We start from the raw sequence: 21,764 nt of genomic DNA, 5'->3' as shown, positions 1-21,764 counted from the left end.
AATGCCCCAGGAGTATTCCTGGAAATTGCATAACAATTTTATGTGCTACAGTTAGGGAAAAATCCCCTTGTCACAGGAGCACATACAGGTTCCTGCCAGAATCTCTTCACTAAACTTCAGAGCTATTCTCTGGCCACGAGGCAGTTGCACTGTGCCCACCACTACAGATAGTGAAGAGTGTGGAAATAATCTTGGCTATGTGGATTGTGTGGCTCTGCCTCAGCTCTTCCTTTACTAACTGGTCTGAAATTGCCTGGATTCACAGTAAAATGCCATGGGAATGAGTTTCTGTTTGTAAGATACTACAGATGTGCATACCAGATGTGCATTCCTAAGTGAGTTTAGTTAAGCTTTTTGGCAGAAAGAAGTTAGCAGAATGTATTCTGTCCTTAGGTCTTGCTGCAGTTGTGAACAGTGTCTAATGGCTGACCGTGAGGATATTCTGCACCAGCTCTTGAGTTACTTAATACTCAGTAACTGGTTTTTAGCTAACTGCTTTGCTGGTACTTACTGGTCTTAGATTTATCTTCTGTGATAGGTCCATTAGGTATGATACACTCCAGTAGTCCTTGTGAAATCCCTGCTGTTCTTGATCCTGTTAAATCAAGCAATTAAGAAGTTATTAAGATAAAGCAAGTGGATGAGAGACAGAAATACACTGAGCATAGGCTGGGAGTGTGAGGTAAGGATAAAAAGGAAAAACTAGGGAAGAACAATGATAAAGCGATGGACTCGCTTTCTGTGGGGCTTTTTTTGTAGGAGCAGTTAAACTAAACAGGTTTGTAGAAACCCCTTTTGCCCTTCCCTGCTGCCTCTGCCTGGTGCTTTTGCCCTGTTGCTATTGCCCTGTTAGGTGCTGTTTGTCCTGCTGACTTACTACAGGAAAGCAACTGAGATTGTCCATATACAAGTGCAGTTAGGGGGAAAGATGAGTGTGGGCATATAGGGGCTGCTCATCAGGGAAGAAAGCTCATCAGGGTACAGAAACAGCACTGCCTATTGATGAGTTGTGTCTCTTGTTGGAAACTTGCTCTCTTAAAAGAGCTGATGTAGGAACAAGGCCTCAACACCAGCTTCCTAGGCTGTGATTGCCAGGTTTAAATCACAGAACAAAAAAGCCTTGTTGCTGCAAAGCACTGGGCTAAAAGAAGCTATTTTCCTCTTGTTCCATTTTCAAAGAACTCTTAATAAATGTAGTTTTAAATGTTCTTTATTGAAATATCCTCTTAGAAACTATTTTTCTTAGTTCCTTTCATGCATCAACCAGCAGGTTTCAATTCTGTGGGGGTTTTTATGTTGTGTTTTATTACCTGCCTTAGTGTTGTAGCTCTAGTGGAATGCTCAGCATAAGAACTGTTGAAGTACTCCTATTTCTGTTTTCCTTCCTTGTACTTGGCACTGGCTTTTTGTTAATGGGGAGGAAGATGGGGAAGGTAGATGAGGTTGATATTTTGACTTAGGAAGGAAGAATAAACACAAACATTTGGGTTTTGCAAACAAATACTAGGGAAAAAGTTGTTACTTGCAGCTTCCTATTCCTTTTGTGCCCCCTCATTGCTCTTGAAATGGAAATTGCAGCCTGGTTTATGCTTTCAATGAGCCTAAGCAGTAAGTAGCTGTTAATTCTTGTTCTGGAACTCCTGCTGTGAGGGTAGAGTGTTTCTTTTATAATAAAGAGCCCTAGCAATTAAAAGATGTTCCCTATAAAGTTGTTCCCTTTCTCTCATATTTTACTTCCGTGGATATTCCTATTAAAGGGAATGGGAGCACCCAGTGACAGGTTTCCTGGCTGAATGAAACCTTCATCTACTTACTGGGGTTAAAAAAGGAGCAAATCTGGGCTCATTAATGTTGATGTTGGTTTCATTTACAGCTCTAAGTGTGTAGCTCCCATGAAACCTGCACAGCTCATTTCCCTTCCTCCTTATGGTTCTTGTGCATCTTTATTTTCCACCCCCACCATGTTATCTTCTAACCCTTTTATTTCTCTGAAACTCTGACTTCAGATGCAGGCAGGTGATGATTTCACAAACTGTGGTTTGGTTTGGTGTGGGTTGCAATGAGAACTGGAAGTTAAGGCCACCTTAAGCCCAAAACACAATGGTAAGCAAACCCACTGCATTTCCCAGTAGATGCTGCTTGTTCTACTGTAACCAGCTGGAATTAAACATTTTACTGTGTCAAAGTAGCCAACCAGTGGCCTCAACAAATAGCAGCTGTTGTCAGTCTGAGGCTGGCGTTCCAGGTGAATGTTGCAGGCTGCTTGTACCAGAACCAGTTTGCTGTGCTTACAGGCAGTTCTGGTTTGCTGTTTTCTTACCTAATCAAGCAATGCTCCGGGTTGTCCAGTATTGTGTTGCTGCTTATTAATACATACATGTCAGAAGGTAGGTTTTAGGAATGGCACTGAAGCCAAGTAAATGTGGCCGGCATGTTTAAAGTAGAGTTATAGTTAGATTTTGCCCTGAAGCCTGAGCTGGAGACAGAGCTTACATCCCAAACCTGTTGGGAGGGCACCAGTCAGTGCCCGCAGCTGAGTGGTCAGTTGAGGACAGACATTTGGCATTTCAAAGTGACTATAAACGTGTGTCTGAATAGTTTCAGCCTTCCTGTGCCACAGAGGCTCTAGTGAGGGTGACAGTTCAAAAGCCCTGCAGAGAGTTAGCTAACCTCAGGCAAAGCCTTCCCCAGGGGTAGTAAATGTATCTGTGCTATCTGCTGGCTGGCAGCAGTGCTAATATTGAACTTGACTGTGAGTAATGATAGCTTGTCTTTGCTCAACTTCCTCAGGACGTTGAGATCGAGACTGTGTTCACAAAGTAAATGTTCCAAGTGAATCATGTGAAAGTACACTTCTTGCCCCTGTGTGCGTGACCACAACACGCTCCATGTTAACATTTCTACTTCAAATTACTCCTTCTAAAAAAAGAATCCAAGTATTTGCATTCAGATTATGTTATTTTGGAAAAGAATTAGAATGGAGTGGACAGATGGACAAAACCAAGCAGTAATCCTGTAAAAGTGCTAAGGCAATTGAGATTTAGACCTTGATATTAAACAGTGTTCTATTAGGGGAAAAAAATCCTTTTGTGCAGTGACTATAAAGGCTTTTTCCTTCCATCTTTGGAGTTAGCGTCTCCTCTTGATTAAATGGCAATGGGTTAGTTTTTTACTGGCAGGGTTGCTAATACTCAGTAAGTCAGACTCCTGTGAAAGCTATTAGTAACACTGCTATTTCTTCTGCAATGGTAGCTGTGATTCTCCTATTACATGATCTGGGCCTTGGTGGGTTCTTAAGAGAGATTTAAATGAGAATCACCTGAAATGGAAGAAGGGGGGTCTGTTGTTCAGTAAGAAACTGTTCTGCCATAGGAAAGGGATTATTTCTTGATTCCTGATTTCAGGATTTCTTCCTACCCTGGGTTAGTAAATCATCTCTGATGCAGCTCCGGAGATCTTGTTCTGTTCTCTATTCCTGCATGACAAAATCTCATGTTAAAAAACTCCCGTATCCTGAAGGAGTCTTGGGTTTGTTTAAATGTTCTTAAGTCACTAGTAGTACCAAGTCATAAGAAAGAATAATATTAAAGCCTTATAAAGCAAAATCTTCTAAAGTTGAGTTAAAGTCTTACTCTGCAAAGACCTTTTTTTGCTTGACTTGGAGACCAGGAGTTTCTGTTGGTCAGTGAAGCAGCTCCCATAAGCAAAGCACAGCTCCCGAGTGTCAGTTATCTGCTGGGAGATTTTAGGGATGTATTCCTGTAAATGAAACATTTCCTGGACTGCTTTTACAGGTTTAGGCCTTTGTGCTCTCCAGTGATGGAAACAACTTTGTGTTTCATCCCCAAAGCACCCAGAGAATGGCAGTGTTTGTGACTGAGCAGATGGTCGACGTGTAGCTGAAGGTTTTTATCATGCCCAATGTGGATGTCATATTCCAGCCTGGGAAATACATTTTGCAATTAGCTGTGCACTTTCTGCCTGGTAATATTCCATTTTATTGGAATTATGGCTATTGCCATAAGAATTCCTCAGGAGCAGGGGTCAAAGGAGGTATATGGTGGTTTGGTTTTTACTTTGTGGTGCACTGAATTAAAGCCATAAGGTTTGATGCAGGAGTTGTACTTAGGCTCCTTGCACTATTAAGTATTTAAACCAACATGCACCTCCCATGGTCAGTGGTACCTGGAGGAGCTTTGTTGTGCCAGAATGGCCCAGGATGCCCATAGGTCTGGTTGCCAGTGTCTGCCAGCTCTGTCCCTCCAAGTGTGTCAGGAGGGCCTGTATTTAGCACTTGCCTTTGGTTCACATCCCAGGCATAACATTTAACCTTTTATTTGCTATATTACAGTGTGTGACACGAGACGTTCTGTATAGCTGAACCAAACCTTTTGTTTCATCTATTTTGGTTTATCGTTTAGAAGACATGCAATATCTGCCAGATGCTGCTTCCTAACCAGTGCAGTTTTGCATCACACCAGAGAATTCATCAGCATAAATCTCCATACACGTGTCCTGAATGTGGAGCAATCTGCAGATCTGTCCACTTCCAGACTCATGTCACTAAGAACTGCCTGCATTATACCCGAAGAGTTGGTTTTCGGTCAGTATAATGATTCCTTTTGTTGTCAATTTATGTGTAATTTCTGCTTTTAAAAGTGATTTTCCATTTTCATAAGCACTGTTTATAGAACACAGCTTCATGGGTTTAAGGTTGTCACGGCAACAATGCTATTAGTCCTACAGAGTTTGGAATAAATGCCACATTAGGATCCTGCCTGGTTTGGGGCATCCACTTTTGTATGTTATTAAATCAGAATATTAGCTGATCTCATCCAGCATCACATGTCAGATTCAGGGCTTCACAGCAGAGAATTCTGATGTATTTTCCTAATTTCAGGTCCTTAAAAAATCCTTTTGAATTTTTTGGGTAACATTGCATTTTAGATTGTTCTCTCTGGTAGAACGGTAGTTTTCAGTATTGAGAGCCAGAAGCTACTGTTGAGATGCTGATGGGTGTACTGCATCTCTCTGGTTGCTCTCTTTCCTATGGGAAGTCAGGATTCCTCAGCTTCACATCGCTTGAAAATGGCCTTTCTCATTCAAGCAGCCTGCCCTTTGCTTCTTCTTTGTTAGTCTCCACTTTCCCTGTTACTCTGACGTTTCCCGGGAATGGCAGCCCACTGAAAATGGGGCTGAGAGGCATTTCATGGGAATGTTAAGTTTGGAAAGGTTTGAAAACCTGTTTTATCTTAGCGTTCTCCTTGCACTGAATGGCAGCACAGCCAGACATCAGGAGAGCAGCCTGTGCTCAGCACTCCTGAAACCTTCCCACCCCATCCTGTCTGATGGAGAAGGGCGATTTACAGTCAGCTTCTTCCCACATAAGGTGCCACAAGTTCCCTTGCTGGGGAGGCTGTGAAGTCTTCCATGGAGGGCAGGAAGCACGCTGACTGCAGCAGGCCAGCATTGCAGGCTGCTTCCAGATCGAATCCGTGGCCTGGCACAACTCCCAGCTCTTTGTGTTTCCTTGGGTTCTTCTCTTCCTTTCTCCCAAGCAGTAGTCTGTCTTGTCCTCACTGCTTACATCTGCCTCCTCCACACATTCCCCTTGAGGCGGTGTCTCTTTGGTTCACACATAGAATCACCTTCAGGGACTCCTGGCCTGTGCCAGTAACACCAGAAGACTCAGAAATCCTTCACTGTGAATTAAAACTGGTGTTTCTAAACTTGTCAAGATGTGCCATAAACATCTCATGTCACACCAAGTTAGAATTTCTCTGTGTAGTGAGACTAACCCCACAATACCTCGGTAAAGCAAAGCAGTAGCTGGGAGTTAGTGTCTTCCTTCTTGGCTCCTCAGCATCTCCTTATGCCCATGGAGCATTCACCTGAGGAGCAGCATAACCTTTCTTGCCTTTCCAAAGGACCTCTGAGGGAATCCAGTCTGATTTCAGCCATTCAGTTGTCTGAACTAAATCAGGCAGAAATTTCAACCTTAAGTTTAATCGTATCCTTCCAGGGTGAAAACAAGGAAGCTGTTTTACAGCAGGCCTGGAAAGGAAGGCTTGGTCCTTTAGAACTGTTGGAATATACACTGGTGGATGCTGAGGATTGTTTATTGTGCCACATCACAAGAGAATAAAGCCCAAACAGGATGGGACGGGGAGGTGGGAAAGGCAACCCAGCTCTTGAGGTGACAGCGTGGGGGTAGATCTGTTAAGGAGAGGATCTTGTACCACTCTGAAATGTTCATCTCTGTATAAGCAGGGAAGATCTTACAAAACCAAGAAAGAGAAGGCCCGTTTACTTGAGAAATGCATAGATAAATAGATAGAAACTTGATTAATAGCATTAAGCATGTAAATGAAGTGCTCAGACAAGAAAGGATAACGTTCATAAAATTCAAAGGTGACACATTTTGAAAGGAAATGGGATTCTTGAATGCAATGTACATCTATTTCCTGCTGCCTTGCCATCATCAGGGCATTAAAACAGTACCAGAAAATGACAAGAGGTTTATATGCCAACGACCACCACTATAGATGCCCAAATTAAAATGCTGGGAGGGTAGAGACCTATGTTTAAACTGTAAAACTCTTCCTGCAGAACCTGGTCACTACGAAATGTGTTCATTTGGGAGGTTGTTTTGTAATGGCTGTTGCAGCATGTTCTGGGGCTTGGTAGCGGTTACCACTGAGGTGTGGGGCACTACCAGGGGCTGCTGGGTTTATGTACTAACATTAACTCCATTTTTTAATCATTTTGTTTTAGAATAGCTGCGGGAAGGTCACAAATTCTCACCACAGCAGAAGTATGTGTTTGAAACTGTTTCCAGAACTCCAATCTGATAGAACTGATCTGACTGTAGAGATTGGATTTAATTGCCCTGAGTTGAAATTACTCCTTGCTTTGTTTTTCCGTCCAAGCTCTGATTCGATTACATGTACAGAGAATCATTACCAGTATGTCTTCATTAAATCTAAAGGAGGGAGATGATGGTAATGTTTCCTAACTGGTGTTCCCTGTTGGTCATGGCTCCTGAATCGCTGGGGTGTACCTCACACAATCCTCTGCATGTCACAATGCCTTCTGTAAAATCCCTTTCCAAATGTGCAGAGGATTTAAGCATTCTTTCCACAATCAATAGAATATTCCTCTGTCAACCCTTCTATATGTTTTTTTGTAATGCCATAAACCCACATTCTGACTTCATATCTCTTGGATTTTCAAATTGAATTGGGGAACTTTCTATTTCCTTACTTTCTGCTATGAAATCTCTGTTCATGTTGATTCTTACTGGCTTGTTTAAATTGACAGAATAACGTAGATTGATGCAGTTGTATGTATATGTTTATCTCTGGCACTTGCTTGCAAATCAGTGTTGATTCCATTTCGTTCAGTACTGCTTTGGGCTAGGCTGAACTGACTCTTCTCCGCTCTCTTTGCAGCTGCCTGCATTGCAATGTTGTATACTCTGATGTGGCGGCACTCAAGTCTCATATTCAAGGTTGTCACTGTGAAGTCTTTTACAAGTGTCCTATCTGTCCCATGGCATTTAAATCTGCTCCCAGCACACACTCCCATGCCTACACACAACACCCCGGTATCAAGATAGGCGAACCAAAGTAAGCAAAATTAATCTTCTACTGCACTTGCCTGCGTTTTAATACCTGTGAAATTGCATTCTGTTATGTGCCTGTAATCCTGAAGTCACGTACTTACAACCAGCAGTTTGTTGTGTGGAGTCTGTGTAATGATTTCGGGAGTTTGCAGTTTATTTGGTGAAGGTGTATTTCCATGAACATAGCGACAGCAGTTCCTGTAGCGGTGGTTTTCATAACATCTGGTTGGAAAGGTGGGGAAAAGCACCCTTACTTGTTTCTGTTGCCTGCTCACAGATAGACACCCGGGAGGACTGGGAAAAGCAGTCCTGTCAGTGCCATCGGTCATCTGTGGACCTGTGCTGATGGTTTTGGAAGAGGCAGCTGCGGTCCCTGGGCTGCCCTCGGGTGATGCCCAGGGCAGTTCCACTCACTGCTCCGTGCTGGTTTTCCTGCAGGGTCTGTTCTTCTCTTCCTGTCCACTCCATTTTGCTTCAGGAAAGCTGTGGGATTTGGGAGTGGTGAGCTAGCTTTTTGCTTCCCTGAGGCAGTCATGTCTCAAGGAGAGCAGCTCCTGCATGCTACAAAGGGAGAGGTGCCAGCTTTAAACCTTCTGCAGCCTTGCCTCTCATATCAACACAGATGCATTCATAGAGCTGTTTTATAGAAGCTTCTTTCCAATAGGTAATCTCATTTGCCTGGATTAAAGCAGAACTGATTCCTTTCTGTAGCTGGGAAAGTTGTGCTTAAACAGGGGGGTTCCTGAAGATGGTAGCACAGGGCACAGTTCAGCACTCAGCTTCAGGGTCTTTGTTTTAAAGCTGCTCAATGTTCAAGGCAGGTGCTGATGCATGTGAAAAGCACATCTCAGTGGTCTCAGCCTCATGCCTTCTCCTTGCAGACCTTGTTCTTCTGTCTTCTTTCTCCTCTGTTGGTACAAGTGCAGCACTGAGGGTAAATATTCAAGTACTTAACTCCATGTTGTGTCTCCATTGTGCACAGAGCACACTGGCGCATTTAGCAACTTGCAGACTCCAGAAGACAGCTGAGAGAAACAGGTATCATGTAACATAATAACCAGATTTCAGAGGGATTTGGAACATACTAACAGGAGATTTATTCTCTAGGGTGTTTAGACCTCCATGAAAGCAAAATGGCAACAAGCTTACTGTGCCTGCTACCAAATTGAGACATTTCCAATGCCAAATGATACCTTGTTTTAACTCAGACTGGTCTCTTCAGTGAGAGGGTTTGAAATCCTGATTGCATATAAAACTTGTTTCGGATTCCCATAACTTTCATTAGAGAAAAGCAAAACTTGAGATCATCATTCAAGTAAGGTACTTTCCATATGCAAAGGATAGAAAAGAGACCCAACTCCTTCCTCCATCTTTCCTCATAGGGCAGAAGATTTCTTCGATTGTGCTTGGATCTGGCGAGCTGTTTCTCAGCAGCTTCATGAATTAAGTATTTTGCATTAGTTTTCTTTCCATACAGATACACTTATAGGTGTATTATCATATTAACTTATTATTTAAAGGCTAAAAGTTTTGTTAAGTACTATTGTATTGTAATACATCGTAGAATCCATAGTTGAGAGCTCCTCTTAAGAAGCAGTGTCGTTTTCAAATTAGCCAGTTTTAATCAAGGTGCTGTCTTAACTGCAGGGCGACTAGTAGGATTTTCCCAGTCTTCCCAGTGCTGGAGTTCTTTTCTTCCATTTCACAGTCATCTCTAGGTAGCAACCCAAGATGCTCTGTTATGAGGTCCCCTGAGACTTCTCCAGGGAGAAGACACCCAGCTCCTTCGGTCTTTCCTTGTAGAGCAGGTTCTCCAGCGCCTTGACCTTCACTGAGGAAGGGTGCAGCAGCCTTTTGTGTTTGGCAGTGGGGAGCTTCTGAGCTGCCATTGAGTGCATCAGGGGTCTGACCTTGAACTTGAGCTCACGCCTCGCCCGCAGGCAGAGGTTGCTGATCCTGCATGGCCATGGAGCTGGGGAATCATTCCTTCTGTGCCATGAGCAGGCAGAGGCCGGGCTGGCCCTGGGGGACTCATCACTGGTTCCCGCTTTGTCGTTCCCAGAAAGGGGGCTCCCTGGGAAAGGGCTCCGTGCCTCTGGCATTTACTGGAACTGTGCAATTTACAATCCCATTGCAAATGGTTGTTTCAGAATAGATACAGTCAGCTCCGTGGTGGATGAGAAATGAAGTTTATGTGCAGTGATTCTCAGAGGGATGAAATTAGATTAACTTAATCCAGGGAAATGATGGCTGTCTGGCCCCTCAGTTTTGTGAAGCTCTCCTGCAGCTTACCAAAGAGGCTACGTGGGTTTAGGGGAAACCAAAGCTGGCGTATGGTTTTCTTTTTCAGTCAGCAGTGTGACTGCATAGGAATGGCACCAAGATGGCATTTCTCTTTTGGGATATTGGAAAAACTCTTGTTTATCAAGACAGATTGTGGATATGTACTGTACTATTTGTACAAAGTGTATTATCCCTCATTTTCTAGAGAAGAAGCTACAGGAAGGAGAAATAGCATAATGCGGTGCAGAAGCTTTTGAACACTAAGCATCTTTTGTATGATGTGAAAGTGTGTTCCTGTGAGCTAGGATCTGTAGTTATTCTAGGATAATAAGGGAGTTTGTTATCTGGTTTTTGAACTTAGAGGTGCATGTCCTGAGTCTGTTGGGTACGTGCTGTGGGGCAGGAGCAGTTGAGTAACGGTGCTGGCTCTGTGACTGCACTTAACTGCCCACCCTGCTCCAGTGCCTTTTTGAATGGAGGTTATAGCTACATCCTGTATTTACAACATCCTGGCTAAACATAACTAACTGCCTTTGAGGTCTGGGCAAGCTCAGGAGGACCTTTGTGATGTGTTGCAGATACCATACCATGAGGAAAAGGGAGCCAGGCTCCTTTCTGCGGTGCCGAGACAGGACAAGAGGCAGCAGACACAAACTGAAACACATGAATTTCCACCTCAACACAAGAAATCTCCTGTTTACTGTGAGGGTGGTCAGACACTGCAGGAGGGGCTGTGGAGCGTCAGCCTGTGCAGACATTCAAGTCCTGGCTGGACATGATCCTGGGCAGCCTTCTGTGGCTGACCTTGCCTCAAGCTATTGTCATGCAGTAGTTGTTGCAGCATTGAGACCAGAGGATTCTGTCACTGTTTTCCCTGGGTTTTGCCTCTTGGACAAGGGTCTGCTAAAAATACTACTCATTTCAGCTCACTGATGATGTTCACAGGATTGTGATACAGAATCCTGACCATCATACTCATTTTCAGGGACTGTGCTTTTAGTGCCCAGTATCCACCTGGTTCTTTGTTAAGTATATCTAGTTTGAAAGCACTTTTGAAGTGCTATTAATAAATGCATTGCTTCCCACAGTACTAATATGTGAATAGCTTCTGTTATAGTTTTGATTACAACATTGCTATCAGAATGGGACATTTAGGTGGCTGATTTCAAACGCGGCATATGCTCTGAGAGAGGAAGTTGTGGTTTTGGTGGTCTCTCTGCATTGCTTCGATAGACAGAGTCGTAAAGGCTTGTAATTACAAAACAGGGAAATACGAGCCTGTGAAGTTCCAGCTTCAGAGCATGAACAGAGTCCAGGCTTGGCATTCAGGAGGTTCAAAGCCACATATGTTGCGAAAACCACATTTCTCCTGAAGTCTATTATCAGTTATGGGGCTCTGAGCAACCTGGGTTAGTGGAAGGTGTCCCTGCCTGTGGCAAGGGGTTGGAACTGGATGAGCTTTCCAGCCCCTTCCAGCCCAAACCACTCTGACTCTGTGATTGTGATCATTTCAATCACTCCCTTTAAAACCCGCTGTCTTTGCAACCTGAAATGGGTGTATTGTCCTTCAGTTATAATGTGAGTTCAGCAACTAAAGACGTTCAGCTTTCAGAGTATCCTAAGCAGATGTTATGTAACTGGCATATGCTGTTGTGTTCTGGCTTTTTGTTTGCCCTTTTTAATGATTTCTTTTTCCTTACTGCTCCATATTTTGAATTTGGAAGATGTTTTGACTTAGTTTAATCTTAACCTTCTTCAGGCAGCGTGAAATGATTGCTTAAACATGTCAGATCTTACCTCTGCTGAGAAACAAGTTAACATCATGCTTCTTGCAAAGAGATCATCAACGTGACTGACACTGTTTATTGTACTTCTGTTTTTAGAATAATATATAAATGCTCTATGTGTGACACTGTGTTTACTCTACAACCTTTGCTCTATCGCCACTTTGATCAGCACATTGAAAACCAGAAGGTGTCTGTTTTCAAGTGTCCAGACTGTTCTCTTCTATATGCACAGAAACAGCTTATGATGGATCACATCAAGGTGTGTAGGCATCTTCTCTTGTTTCCTTCATAGATACCATTTGTCATGCAATATATGCTGTGAGAAAATGCTGTAAAAAGGCATAGAATAAGAGGCAGACTGTTGAAAGAGAGAGGTGGTGTTAATTCCAAGAGTCATCTGTAAATATTTTTCTCCATGTTCAAATGTTATATTTCACATGCTCTTCAGTGTATCTGGGGTGTAATCACTAACTCAGGTTTTCTATATGAATGTTGATTTGGGTGTACCAGGAATATCTCAGAGCATTGCATTCAACAGGTCATTTGATCAGAGAAACAACAGAGTGAAGTAAGTTAGTCCAGTCCTAGTAAGTACTAAGCCTTACTTACAGTATTCTCAGTATGATTCCAGTTGTTAGTACATGATAAAATCCAACCTTTGATGTTCAGAATTCACTGGTAGGAACCAGGCAGTTTCTTGCAGAGATGCGGAGGTTATTTGTATGTGCCTTTACATACACACATGAACACACGCCTGCTTTGGGATTTTCTCCTAAAGGCCCTTAGCTCTGAGGGAGATTCACTGTCACCTTTTGCACGCGAGGGTTTTCAGAGTCAGCAGTGCCCTGGCTGTACTCTGCTAGCTGTGCATTTGAATACTCTGTGTTGCCTTGGTTTATATAGACTAAACCTCTCAGCAATGCTTATGCCTTATCAACAGCTGGTGACAGTTGAAGTTATTTACGCTGTTGCAAAGTATTACAGTCCAGGTTGGTAGCACTTAATTCAGTGGCTTTCTCTTGCAGTGACACATCAGACTTAAGTCAAATTTGTGTACAGAAAAGTGGAAAACCAGACCTCTTTCTTGCCTGCTAAAACCAGCATTTTGTATTTTAGTCTCAACTGTGGCACTTGTAACCTCAGACATCCCTGAAGCTGTGCTGAAAACAAGGTCACAAGTCTTGAAAAAGAGCTGGTCTTAAAGCCAATCCTTAACTTGAGGAGCTTCTTTGCTTCTGAACTAGTTCCTATTTCCTGTAAGAATCAGCTTACGTCTATGCCAGGGATCTCAAATGGTCCTCTCATTTGGCAATGCAAAGTCCTATTTTCTTGTATTGCTTCATTTTTTAGCTAAATAGGGAAATTCCCTGTATTGCAGTGCATGTCTTATTTATGTAATTAGCTTTTCTTGACTCAGGCATTACTGAAAATGTATCATTATATCTGTACCCACCTACGTCTTTAAGACAAGAAAACAGCTACTGAGGGCATGAAGTTATTCCTACATAAATTAGAGTTGTTCAGCACCTCTCACTATAAAGTTACTCTCAGTTCCTTAGTATCTGGGCACTATTTAACTCTTGGCTTTAGTGCTCCATGCCGGTATTTGTACTTTAAACACAGTGGGGTTTTAGCATTGTCACTGTAAATGATTCAGACATTTTTGAGTAAATGGGAGGATTGGAACATACACATGCACTAACTGTTCCTGCTGTTATTCAGAATTGCTAGAGCTTTTACATTTAGGATGTGTGTATAGCAGTATGGACAGCCCCAGCAAAGTTAAGAGGGGATGAACAGACCAGTAACAGGGGCTAGATGAGAACCCAAAAGGGCTCCAGGAGAGGAGGAGCGCCAGAGCTCAGCCTGGTATGGCTAGTCATAAAGCATCAGGGCAGAGAAGACCGGGCTGAAGGCAGAACAGAAAGGGATAGCAAGCGGCTCAGGAGGAGGAAGGTAACCCAGAGTAATTCCAGCAGATGTGTTTGTTGTTGGCAATGTCTCGTTTTCCAGTAACAGCTCCCTACAGAAACCTTGTAAGAGCCAGTGAACGAAGGGCTGGGCTGGAGGTGAACGCTTCCAGCTCTGCCGGTGGTACGTGCTGTGGTCACTGTGACTCCGTGTTGTGCTTTGATACTTCTGTTTATTTTCAAAAAGGTAATTAAATTCCAACTACTGTGTTTAAAAGACACTTGGGAAGTTGAGCACTAACACTTCACATGCAGGCAAGTTAAGCTGGGAGGGAAATCTCAGTTGCCTGGAAGCAAGGGACCTCCATCCTCCCTGCCCTGTGCTGCTGCTGCTTGTCCTGGTGCAGTGGGATACTGAAGGCAGCCTCCTCTTCTACCACACAACTTCACTTTGTTCTCAGAGCCAGTCACTTGGCCCTGTGTGCTTTGCTTTTTAATAACATTTTAGGGTTTTAAATTACTGGCTTTTCTTCTATTTAGCAACTGTTAAATAGAAGAACATGTTCTACAGATCAGGTTGATATTTGCTAGAGAGCCAGCGGGTAGTCCCAGGAGCCACAGGATTTACGGAAGAACTTGATGCTAAAGTATAGTGCTGGAGTATCAGATTTGTATTCTTATATTCTCAGAACCAAGAATGCATTGAATTGGTTTTGTTTCTGAGGTTACCTGTAGTAAAATAATTAGGTTTGGGGTGGCTTCTCATTCATGGTTTACTGAAACTGAAAAAGCCCAGAAGGAAGGCAGCGAGAAAGGATCACTGTGTCAGAGCTGCAGAGTGCTTGTTAGACACTGCTTAGCTGTGCCCTGGCCTCGGGGACCACCTTTGATTCTAAGGACTGTCAGCAATGTGGTCCTGAGTTAGGTACTAATAACCTGAGCATGGAGTAAGACATGGCTCACCTCAGCCTCAGCATAAAATAATCATACATCCTGATTGATGGAGTTGTTTGATCTTTGCCTTTTCTTGTCCTATTTACCAATGTGCCAAGTCAAAATGTGACAGTAAACACCTTTCCTTCTTGGAACTCTCTAGTCATGTAGTTTGAAATGAGGATGCTCAACTCATGTTAGGTAAGTAAAGTGGGAAATTAAACTTAACATAAAGTACTTCTTCAGCCCTTTTTCCCTCCTTGTTAAGCAGCAATTTAAACTTAACTTACAAAATCTCGTGTGTGTGTGTGAAAACATCTAGCCATGGAGAAAACTCTCTTTAGCTACAGATGGTGTCTGTTAGTGTTGGCTAATTTCTCTTTATGCCAAGCCTTGCCTTTACTTAGTCATGTTTCTTTAAGTTAAGAATGTGATCTGATAATAGTATGGCAAAGAAGTAAATGAAGACCTTTGGTTCAGAGGGTCTTTCATTTGTCAGTACAACTGTTACATCTGTGTTAGTTTTGTACTTCTCTCTTTCCTTGCAGTCTATGCATGGAACTTTGAAAAGTGTGGAGGGGCCACCAAACCTGGGGATAAACCTGCCTCTCAGCACTAAACCCACCACCCAGAACTCCGCCAGTCACAACAAAGAGGACACAAAATCTCTCAACGGCACGGAGAAGCTGGAGAAGAAATCCCCTTCTCCCATGAAGAAAGCAGAGCCTAAAAAGGTGGCGAATCCTGGCTGGACGTGTTGGGAGTGTGACAGGCTCTTCACTCAGAGGGACGTGTACATCTCTCACATGAGGAAAGAACATGGGAAGGTAAATGAGGAATATTCTAGTACAAAAAAGTGAATTGAATCTGAAATATGAAGTGCTTTTGCAAATAACCCTTTAAGTTCCGTTGTTGTTCTCTGGTCTTGGATCTACTTCATCTTTCTCTCTTTGGCTTAGTTTTGTCATTTTCTACATGGTTTCCCCTGTAGTCCAGATACTAACTCATCACTGCCTTTACCAGCAAACAGAACTAGATTCAGACCAGATGCATTTCACATTGATGTAGTTCTTCAAACCAAAGCCACAAAACCTCCCTGTGAAACTGTCCCTTCAGGGTGAGCTGGAGAATGGCATCCAGCCTGATCACATCCATAGCAAAGTGCAGAAGACGTCTAGAATAAGCTTAGTAATACACGGGTAATGCTTTCTAAATATTAGCTTTAAATATGTATCTTTCTATCTCTGATGTTTGATATGAATGTGCAGTGCTACCTCAAGAGCAGCCCTTACTATGAAATACTGGATGGATAATTGTGGCCCTCAAACACTGGCCCAAAGGCCTATTTCATTGCTTATATTTAGGAGCTATTTTTTATCCCAATTCAAGCAGTTCCTCAGACAGCACAGGAGGCATATATATATATATATTAAAATGAATAGAAATACAACTTGAGGTCTTTCAGAAATGGGTGATAAAGATAGTTGCTGTGTTCCTTCCAGACCTCTCAACATTTGTTAGCTTTCACAATTACTATATTCAAACCCTAAACTTTTACGGATGCATTTTATTGCAGAAAGACTAGAAATGAGCATAAGATAACCAAGAATGTCACATGGGTCTAACAAAGAATGGGATGAATTCAGAGGCTGGTTTTCCTAAGGATGATGGCAGAAGCTGAGCTCTGCAGGATGTGGTACAAACTTCATTCAAGCAACCCATGAGCAGTTCACAAAGCCCATTCTCATGCAGTGTGTGTGAAGATAATGACTTCCAATCCTCTTTTTGATAATGACAGCAATCCTCTAATTGCTGCTCTTGCTGGACCAGAGCATCCTCCTTAGCTGATCCCAGGCTGGGTTGTGCACAAGTATTCACAGAAGAGCTAGTGCCAGCTCTTTCCTCTTTGGACACATGAGTTTCCAGAGTTAGCTGAGAAATGTCTACGCAGACAGACAGACAGACAGATCGGCCTTTCCTGATGCTCTTCCTGTGCTGCTGAAGGCAAGCAGGCTGTAGGGTGGGAAGATTTGTAGCCCCCTTAGTGTGTCTGCCTGATCTTATAGGCGCTGTTTAAAATAACAAACAAAAAGCTATTAGCCAGACAAAGGGTGGCTCCAACAAGTCTGTACAACTCCTGGCTTGAAGCTGCATCCTATATGTCTGCGCTCAGCCAGGTAGGGGGATGCTGAGCTTCCCAGGACTTGTAACTAATGCATCCAAAATCCTAGTTAGGTCTATCTAGAATCTTCTAATGACTTTAGAGCAAGCGTAGTGGTGTGGATGGTTTCCCCAGTGCTCTCAGAGGGACTGGCTCCTGTGAGCACAGTCCTGCTGCTTTCCCCTAAGTGCTTGATGCATCCACACTGTGCAGTGGCCTTGGCAAAGCAGGTGGGCTGCCTTGGCTGGGCTGGTGTGTTTGCATCCCATGGTGCAGGGCTGTTTCGTGATGGAAGCCCTCAGACAACTTCACCTTTTATTCTCTAAGTTCCTCCCAGAGCACTGGGAATAAGCACAGTGCAGAATGTATTCATTTGTGCAGTGGCATCATTGAGCATGCAGTGTGTGCACACACTGTCAGGTTCTCACCTTTAACAATTTAAGAGCAAAATACGTTGGTTTCCTTTTATTTTAATTGGCCTTTAAACATGAAAAGGAAGTCGAGGCTGTTCAGTACTGCACCTGTAACAGCATTGTGTTGACTAGCCCCAATCATATTACCATATCATGCTTCCTAATGGGCTGCCTCACATTTGCATCCACGACCTTTCAGAACAGCTTTGGTTTCCTTCCCCCACGCTCCATGTGATAGCAAAAGGTCTCCCATCTCCCTGAAGCAGCTTTCTCCTTTAGCCATGCAGACATCACATTCTCCTGCACACAAACTTCCCAGCAGTAAACAATAATCCTCAGGGATCACACCGTCTCTGCAGGGCTCCAGTGGAGCTCATCTTAAGCAGTGCAGCGGTCATATAAAACTCACAGAGTTCCACAAACCAGTGCCTCCCACACTGGCATTGGACCATTCCTCTCATTCCCTCATGGCTTTTCTGAGCCCTGTTAGTGTGTCAGTGTCTGTGACCTTTCGCTTTGGTCCTTATTCTGTGCTCTTCGGCCCTCCTTGATGCTGGGAAGGGACAGGTTACTTCACAGTGAAAGCAAAGCTCTCACTGTACTGCCTTTACTGGTCCAGGAATTATCCACTATCTCCCTTACTGCTTTGGTGGAAGAAGTTCCCCTCATCCCCAGTGTGTGACACTGATTTACAACCAGTGGTAGGTGTTTGTGTAACTCATACTGGCCACACTGCTTTGAACTGGTCCAGGCCCTCCAAATTCTGCAGCGTTGCTGTAGGAGCGGTGTCACTTGCAGGTACACTACCAACACTGGTGAGTGGCACTTCTTCCCTGTCAGCAAAGGTTTGGCACATGCACCACTACTTTTCCTGAGCTTTTTTAATTAACGTCTTTCTCTTCTTCTTTAAAGCAAATGAAGAAACATCCATGTCGACAGTGTGACAAATCTTTCAGTTCATCCCACAGTTTGTGTCGGCACAATCGCATCAAGCACAAAGGCATCAGGAAGGTTTATACCTGCTCGTAAGTTCCACTTCCATTTATGTAGAAACAGAGTAGAAACCAACAAGAAACCCTGTTAGTATCATTTAGTTCTTGGTTCTATAAAAGCCAGTGTCCCATTCATTCAGATGAAGTGGGTATTTAGATACACAGACAGTCCAAACTATTGAGGATCTCCTGCCTGCATAAAGCATAGCAGGCTTCCGAGAAGGCAGGTACCTGAAGTCTGCTGCCTCTCAGGGGCTTTGGCACCAAAATGTAAAGCTTTCAGACAATACAGACTTCTCTCTTCTTTCATAGCATGGTATGTATTTGTGTGCTGTGGAGCTGAGTTTGGAGTTCTGAGAAGGAAGCTGCAAGCTGCAGCAGCTGTCTGTGGCTGAGATCATAGCCCCTTCTCTGTGGTAGCATGGTCTGTGCTGTCTAACAGAACACAGCATTCCAACAGCCTGGCTGTTGTTCATGGTTGCCTGACACAGCCCGTGCATCAGGTTGTTTCTATAGTTTGTACTGTATGGTTTGCCTCCACGCTAGCAAGTCTGGCTGCTATTTATCCTGGTGTATGACAAGCAGCAAGTGTCTGGGTTTTGCTACCCTCTGAGCAGAAGAAAGCTCACTGTGGTTCTCTGTGGTGTTTCTGTAGGCACTGCCCAGATTCAAGACGTACTTTTACCAAGCGGTTGATGTTGGAAAAGCATATTCAGTTGATGCATGGCATTAAAGACCCTGACGTGAAAGAAATGACTGAATCAACAAACACGGAAGAAAGGGAAGTAAAGGAAGACACAAAGGTAATCACTTGGAAAGTTCATTCAGTCACGGAGAGGGGGTTTTTGACAATGCCCTTCACAACATGCTTTAACTTCTGGTCTGGCAGTTGGACCAGGTGATCATCATAGGTCCCTTTTAGCTGAACTATTCAATTCTGCTCTTCTGTTGATGGTGAGTGTTAGGAGGAACGCAAGAATGACAGCACTGTCCAAAGACTTGTTACATGCAGAGATTAACAACATTTTTAAGTCTTTTGGGCTCTGAATGATACAGAATTTCACCTGTGATGGCATGTCCAAAGCTGACAGCAGAGACACAAACACATCTGGATTGTAAAGTGTACTCTTATCCTGTACATGACTGTCTTTCAGCCCAGCGTATTGCCATATTCAATTTAAGTGTTGAAAATGTGGCAGCTGTGTACATAGTCTGCATAAACACCATGGAGCATACCTGAGCTACATAGGATGCAGAGGATTCTTGACAGAATTGCAGGGAGAATCTGAAACATAACCCATGTAACTAGTTAAAACACTGTCCACTTGACTCATGCTTGGGCAATACGTCAGTCTGGTTACTGACGAGCAGGAGGTCATCTGCCAAGTCAAGTTTCAGGCATGAAATCATGCGAAGTAATAAAAATGGAGCTGCAGGAGGTAGTGCTGAGAAGTTTCCAGGCGGATACTCTATGTTCTGCATACAGCTGGGCTCTCATTGGTGTTTTGCTTGGATGAAGTTACGCTGGCAAACACTAATTCAAGTTTCCAGAGAGTATTAGATACTGAGGCTCTCCCAGAACTGACAAAATAAATGTTATGTGCAATTATATACCAAGGGGAAAGTTTCTGAAGTTTTTAAGTCACAAATAGTGATGAAAAGAGCTGTGTATTTACACTTACATGATGCACCATCTGTGGCTTTTCTAGGTTCCTAGTCCAAAGCGTAAACTGGAAGAACCTGTACTGGAGTTCAGGCCTCCACGAGGTGCAATCACTCAGCCACTAAAGAAGCTAAAGATCAATGTCTTTAAAGTTCACAAGTGTGCTGTTTGTGGCTTCACAACAGAAAATCTTCTCCAGTTCCATGAACATATTCCTCAGCATAAATCTGATGGCTCCTCGTACCAGTGCAGGGAATGTGGACTCTGCTACACATCCCATGTGTCCCTTTCCAGACATCTCTTCATTGTACATAAGCTGAAGGAACCTCAGCCAGTATCAAAACAGAATGGCTCTGGGGAGGATAACCAGCAAGAGAACAAAGCCAACCATGAGGATGAGTCGTCTGACAGCGCAGCATCGGACAGGAGGTGCAAAGTGTGTGCAAAGACTTTTGAAACTGAAGCGGCCTTAAACACTCACATGAGAACACATGGCATGGCCTTCATCAAGTCAAAAAGAATGAGCTCAGCTGAGAAGTGACCAGAGGACTTGTGATGCAGAAATCTCTCTCCACATTGGAATACTAAGGACATTTTTGCTACAGAAAGCTCAAGATATAATAGTGTTCACAGGACTGTTCAGGCTGTTGCAATATATTCTGCATAAAAGTGTCCCCTTCACCTCATTGTCTATACCCTCAAACCCATTGAAGCAGTATTTGAGTTGAAAAGAGTTTGTATATATTTAAACTAATAACTTTTATACTCTTTGTTATGTGTTTGTATCGTATCTAGTGGCAAATTTGGGTTTTCCTGTTTTGTTCCTGTTATTTTTTTCTAGCAAGTTTCTTTTCAAACAGAGTTCTGAACGCTGGGGCAGTTCTGTCAGTTCTCTCAAACTTTCTTGTTTGGATGCTTCTGAAGGCAGGTTCAGCTGATGGAAGTGCTCCAGGAGGCTGTGCCTGGAGGGGAAGCAGGCTAAGGGAGACTTCACATTCAAAGAACTTGTGCTTCTACATGTCCAAGGAAGCTTTTAAACTTTCTTTTAAAAATATATATACAAAAAAGACAAAACCAAGATAAAGTAGCACCGCACAGGTGAGCTGCAGTGCTGGGGTTGGGTGGCAACACCAGAAGAGGTGCAGACCCCCTAGAATGCTCGAGTACTTTTGAGAAGTATAATTGCACAACTCTCTGTATCATGAAGTGATTTTTTAGGCCATCAGGTGCTTGTGATCAAAGCTCCATAAGGGCTGGGCTGCTCTGGAGTTAACAAATAAGATGTAATTAGAGGAATAGGTTTATAACGATGATGTTTTTTGTCATGTAATTTATTAAACACTGTAGGAGCGAGTACACAGCATTATATATGTTCCTTTATTTCTGGTATTGAAAGAAACTAGTTAACCCTTGCTACAGGGGTTGGAACTGCCCAGCTCTGCTCATGCCAAACATTCTGGTGCTCAGTGTCTGGAGAACCACAAGCATCAGGAAGCTGACACGCAGCCTATGTAAGTGCACCGGCCCAGGCAGCTGGTTCAGCCCTTTCCAACACGTGCTGGTGTCCCTGGCTGCGCTTTTACCACGTACAACAAGGTACCACACTGTCCCTTTCATATAGAGTTCTCTGTGAGAGTTATATTTTTGGTTTGGTTTTGCATTTTATACCTTGTATGTATCCCTAAAAAAGCAATTTTGTACTTTTTTTTAAAACAAATGGTGTATATATAGATAGCTGCATGATAGCCAGTAGTAACTGTTCAGTTCCTTAAAGTCTTGCTGCTGTCAGATGTTACTATACACTATGTCCATTACGACTGTATTAAACACATTTCATATGTAAATAAATGTGGAGCATTTTGCCCCAAAAGATTTGTGAGATTCTGTTATTTATCATGAAACTTGAACCGTTTTAAAAATGGAAGTGTTTGAAAGAACTATGGATCCTTCTCCGCCACCTCTGTGAAACTCCTTAAGCACTCTGGAAACTGTGTATCA

The 21,764-nt window shown here is 43.2% G+C and overlaps 1 protein-coding gene across 1 annotated transcript in view; it reads left to right on the top strand.

Moving 5' to 3' along the window:
- The window catches only part of ZNF532 (zinc finger protein 532), a 23,701-nt gene extending 3,320 nt beyond the window's left edge, over positions 1–20,381 (top strand). The window contains exons 2-8 of the mRNA XM_010022833.1: positions 4,422–4,603; positions 7,452–7,628; positions 11,791–11,953; positions 15,086–15,364; positions 18,024–18,136; positions 18,759–18,906; positions 19,813–20,381. Of these exons, the coding sequence (XP_010021135.1) occupies positions 4,422–4,603; positions 7,452–7,628; positions 11,791–11,953; positions 15,086–15,364; positions 18,024–18,136; positions 18,759–18,906; positions 19,813–20,307 (1,557 nt within the window). The 3' untranslated portion in view covers positions 20,308–20,381. The remainder of the gene's footprint in view (positions 1–4,421; positions 4,604–7,451; positions 7,629–11,790; positions 11,954–15,085; positions 15,365–18,023; positions 18,137–18,758; positions 18,907–19,812) is intronic.
- Positions 20,382–21,764: the final 1,383 nt, after the last annotated feature.

The sequence above is a fragment of the Nestor notabilis genome, unplaced genomic scaffold (assembly GCF_000696875.1).
Source record: "Nestor notabilis isolate BGI_N333 unplaced genomic scaffold, ASM69687v1 scaffold21469, whole genome shotgun sequence".
NCBI classification, from domain to species: Eukaryota; Metazoa; Chordata; class Aves; order Psittaciformes; family Psittacidae; genus Nestor; species Nestor notabilis.
Note: the sequence above shows the minus strand (reverse complement) of the source record. Positions and strands in the feature narration are given on the sequence as shown.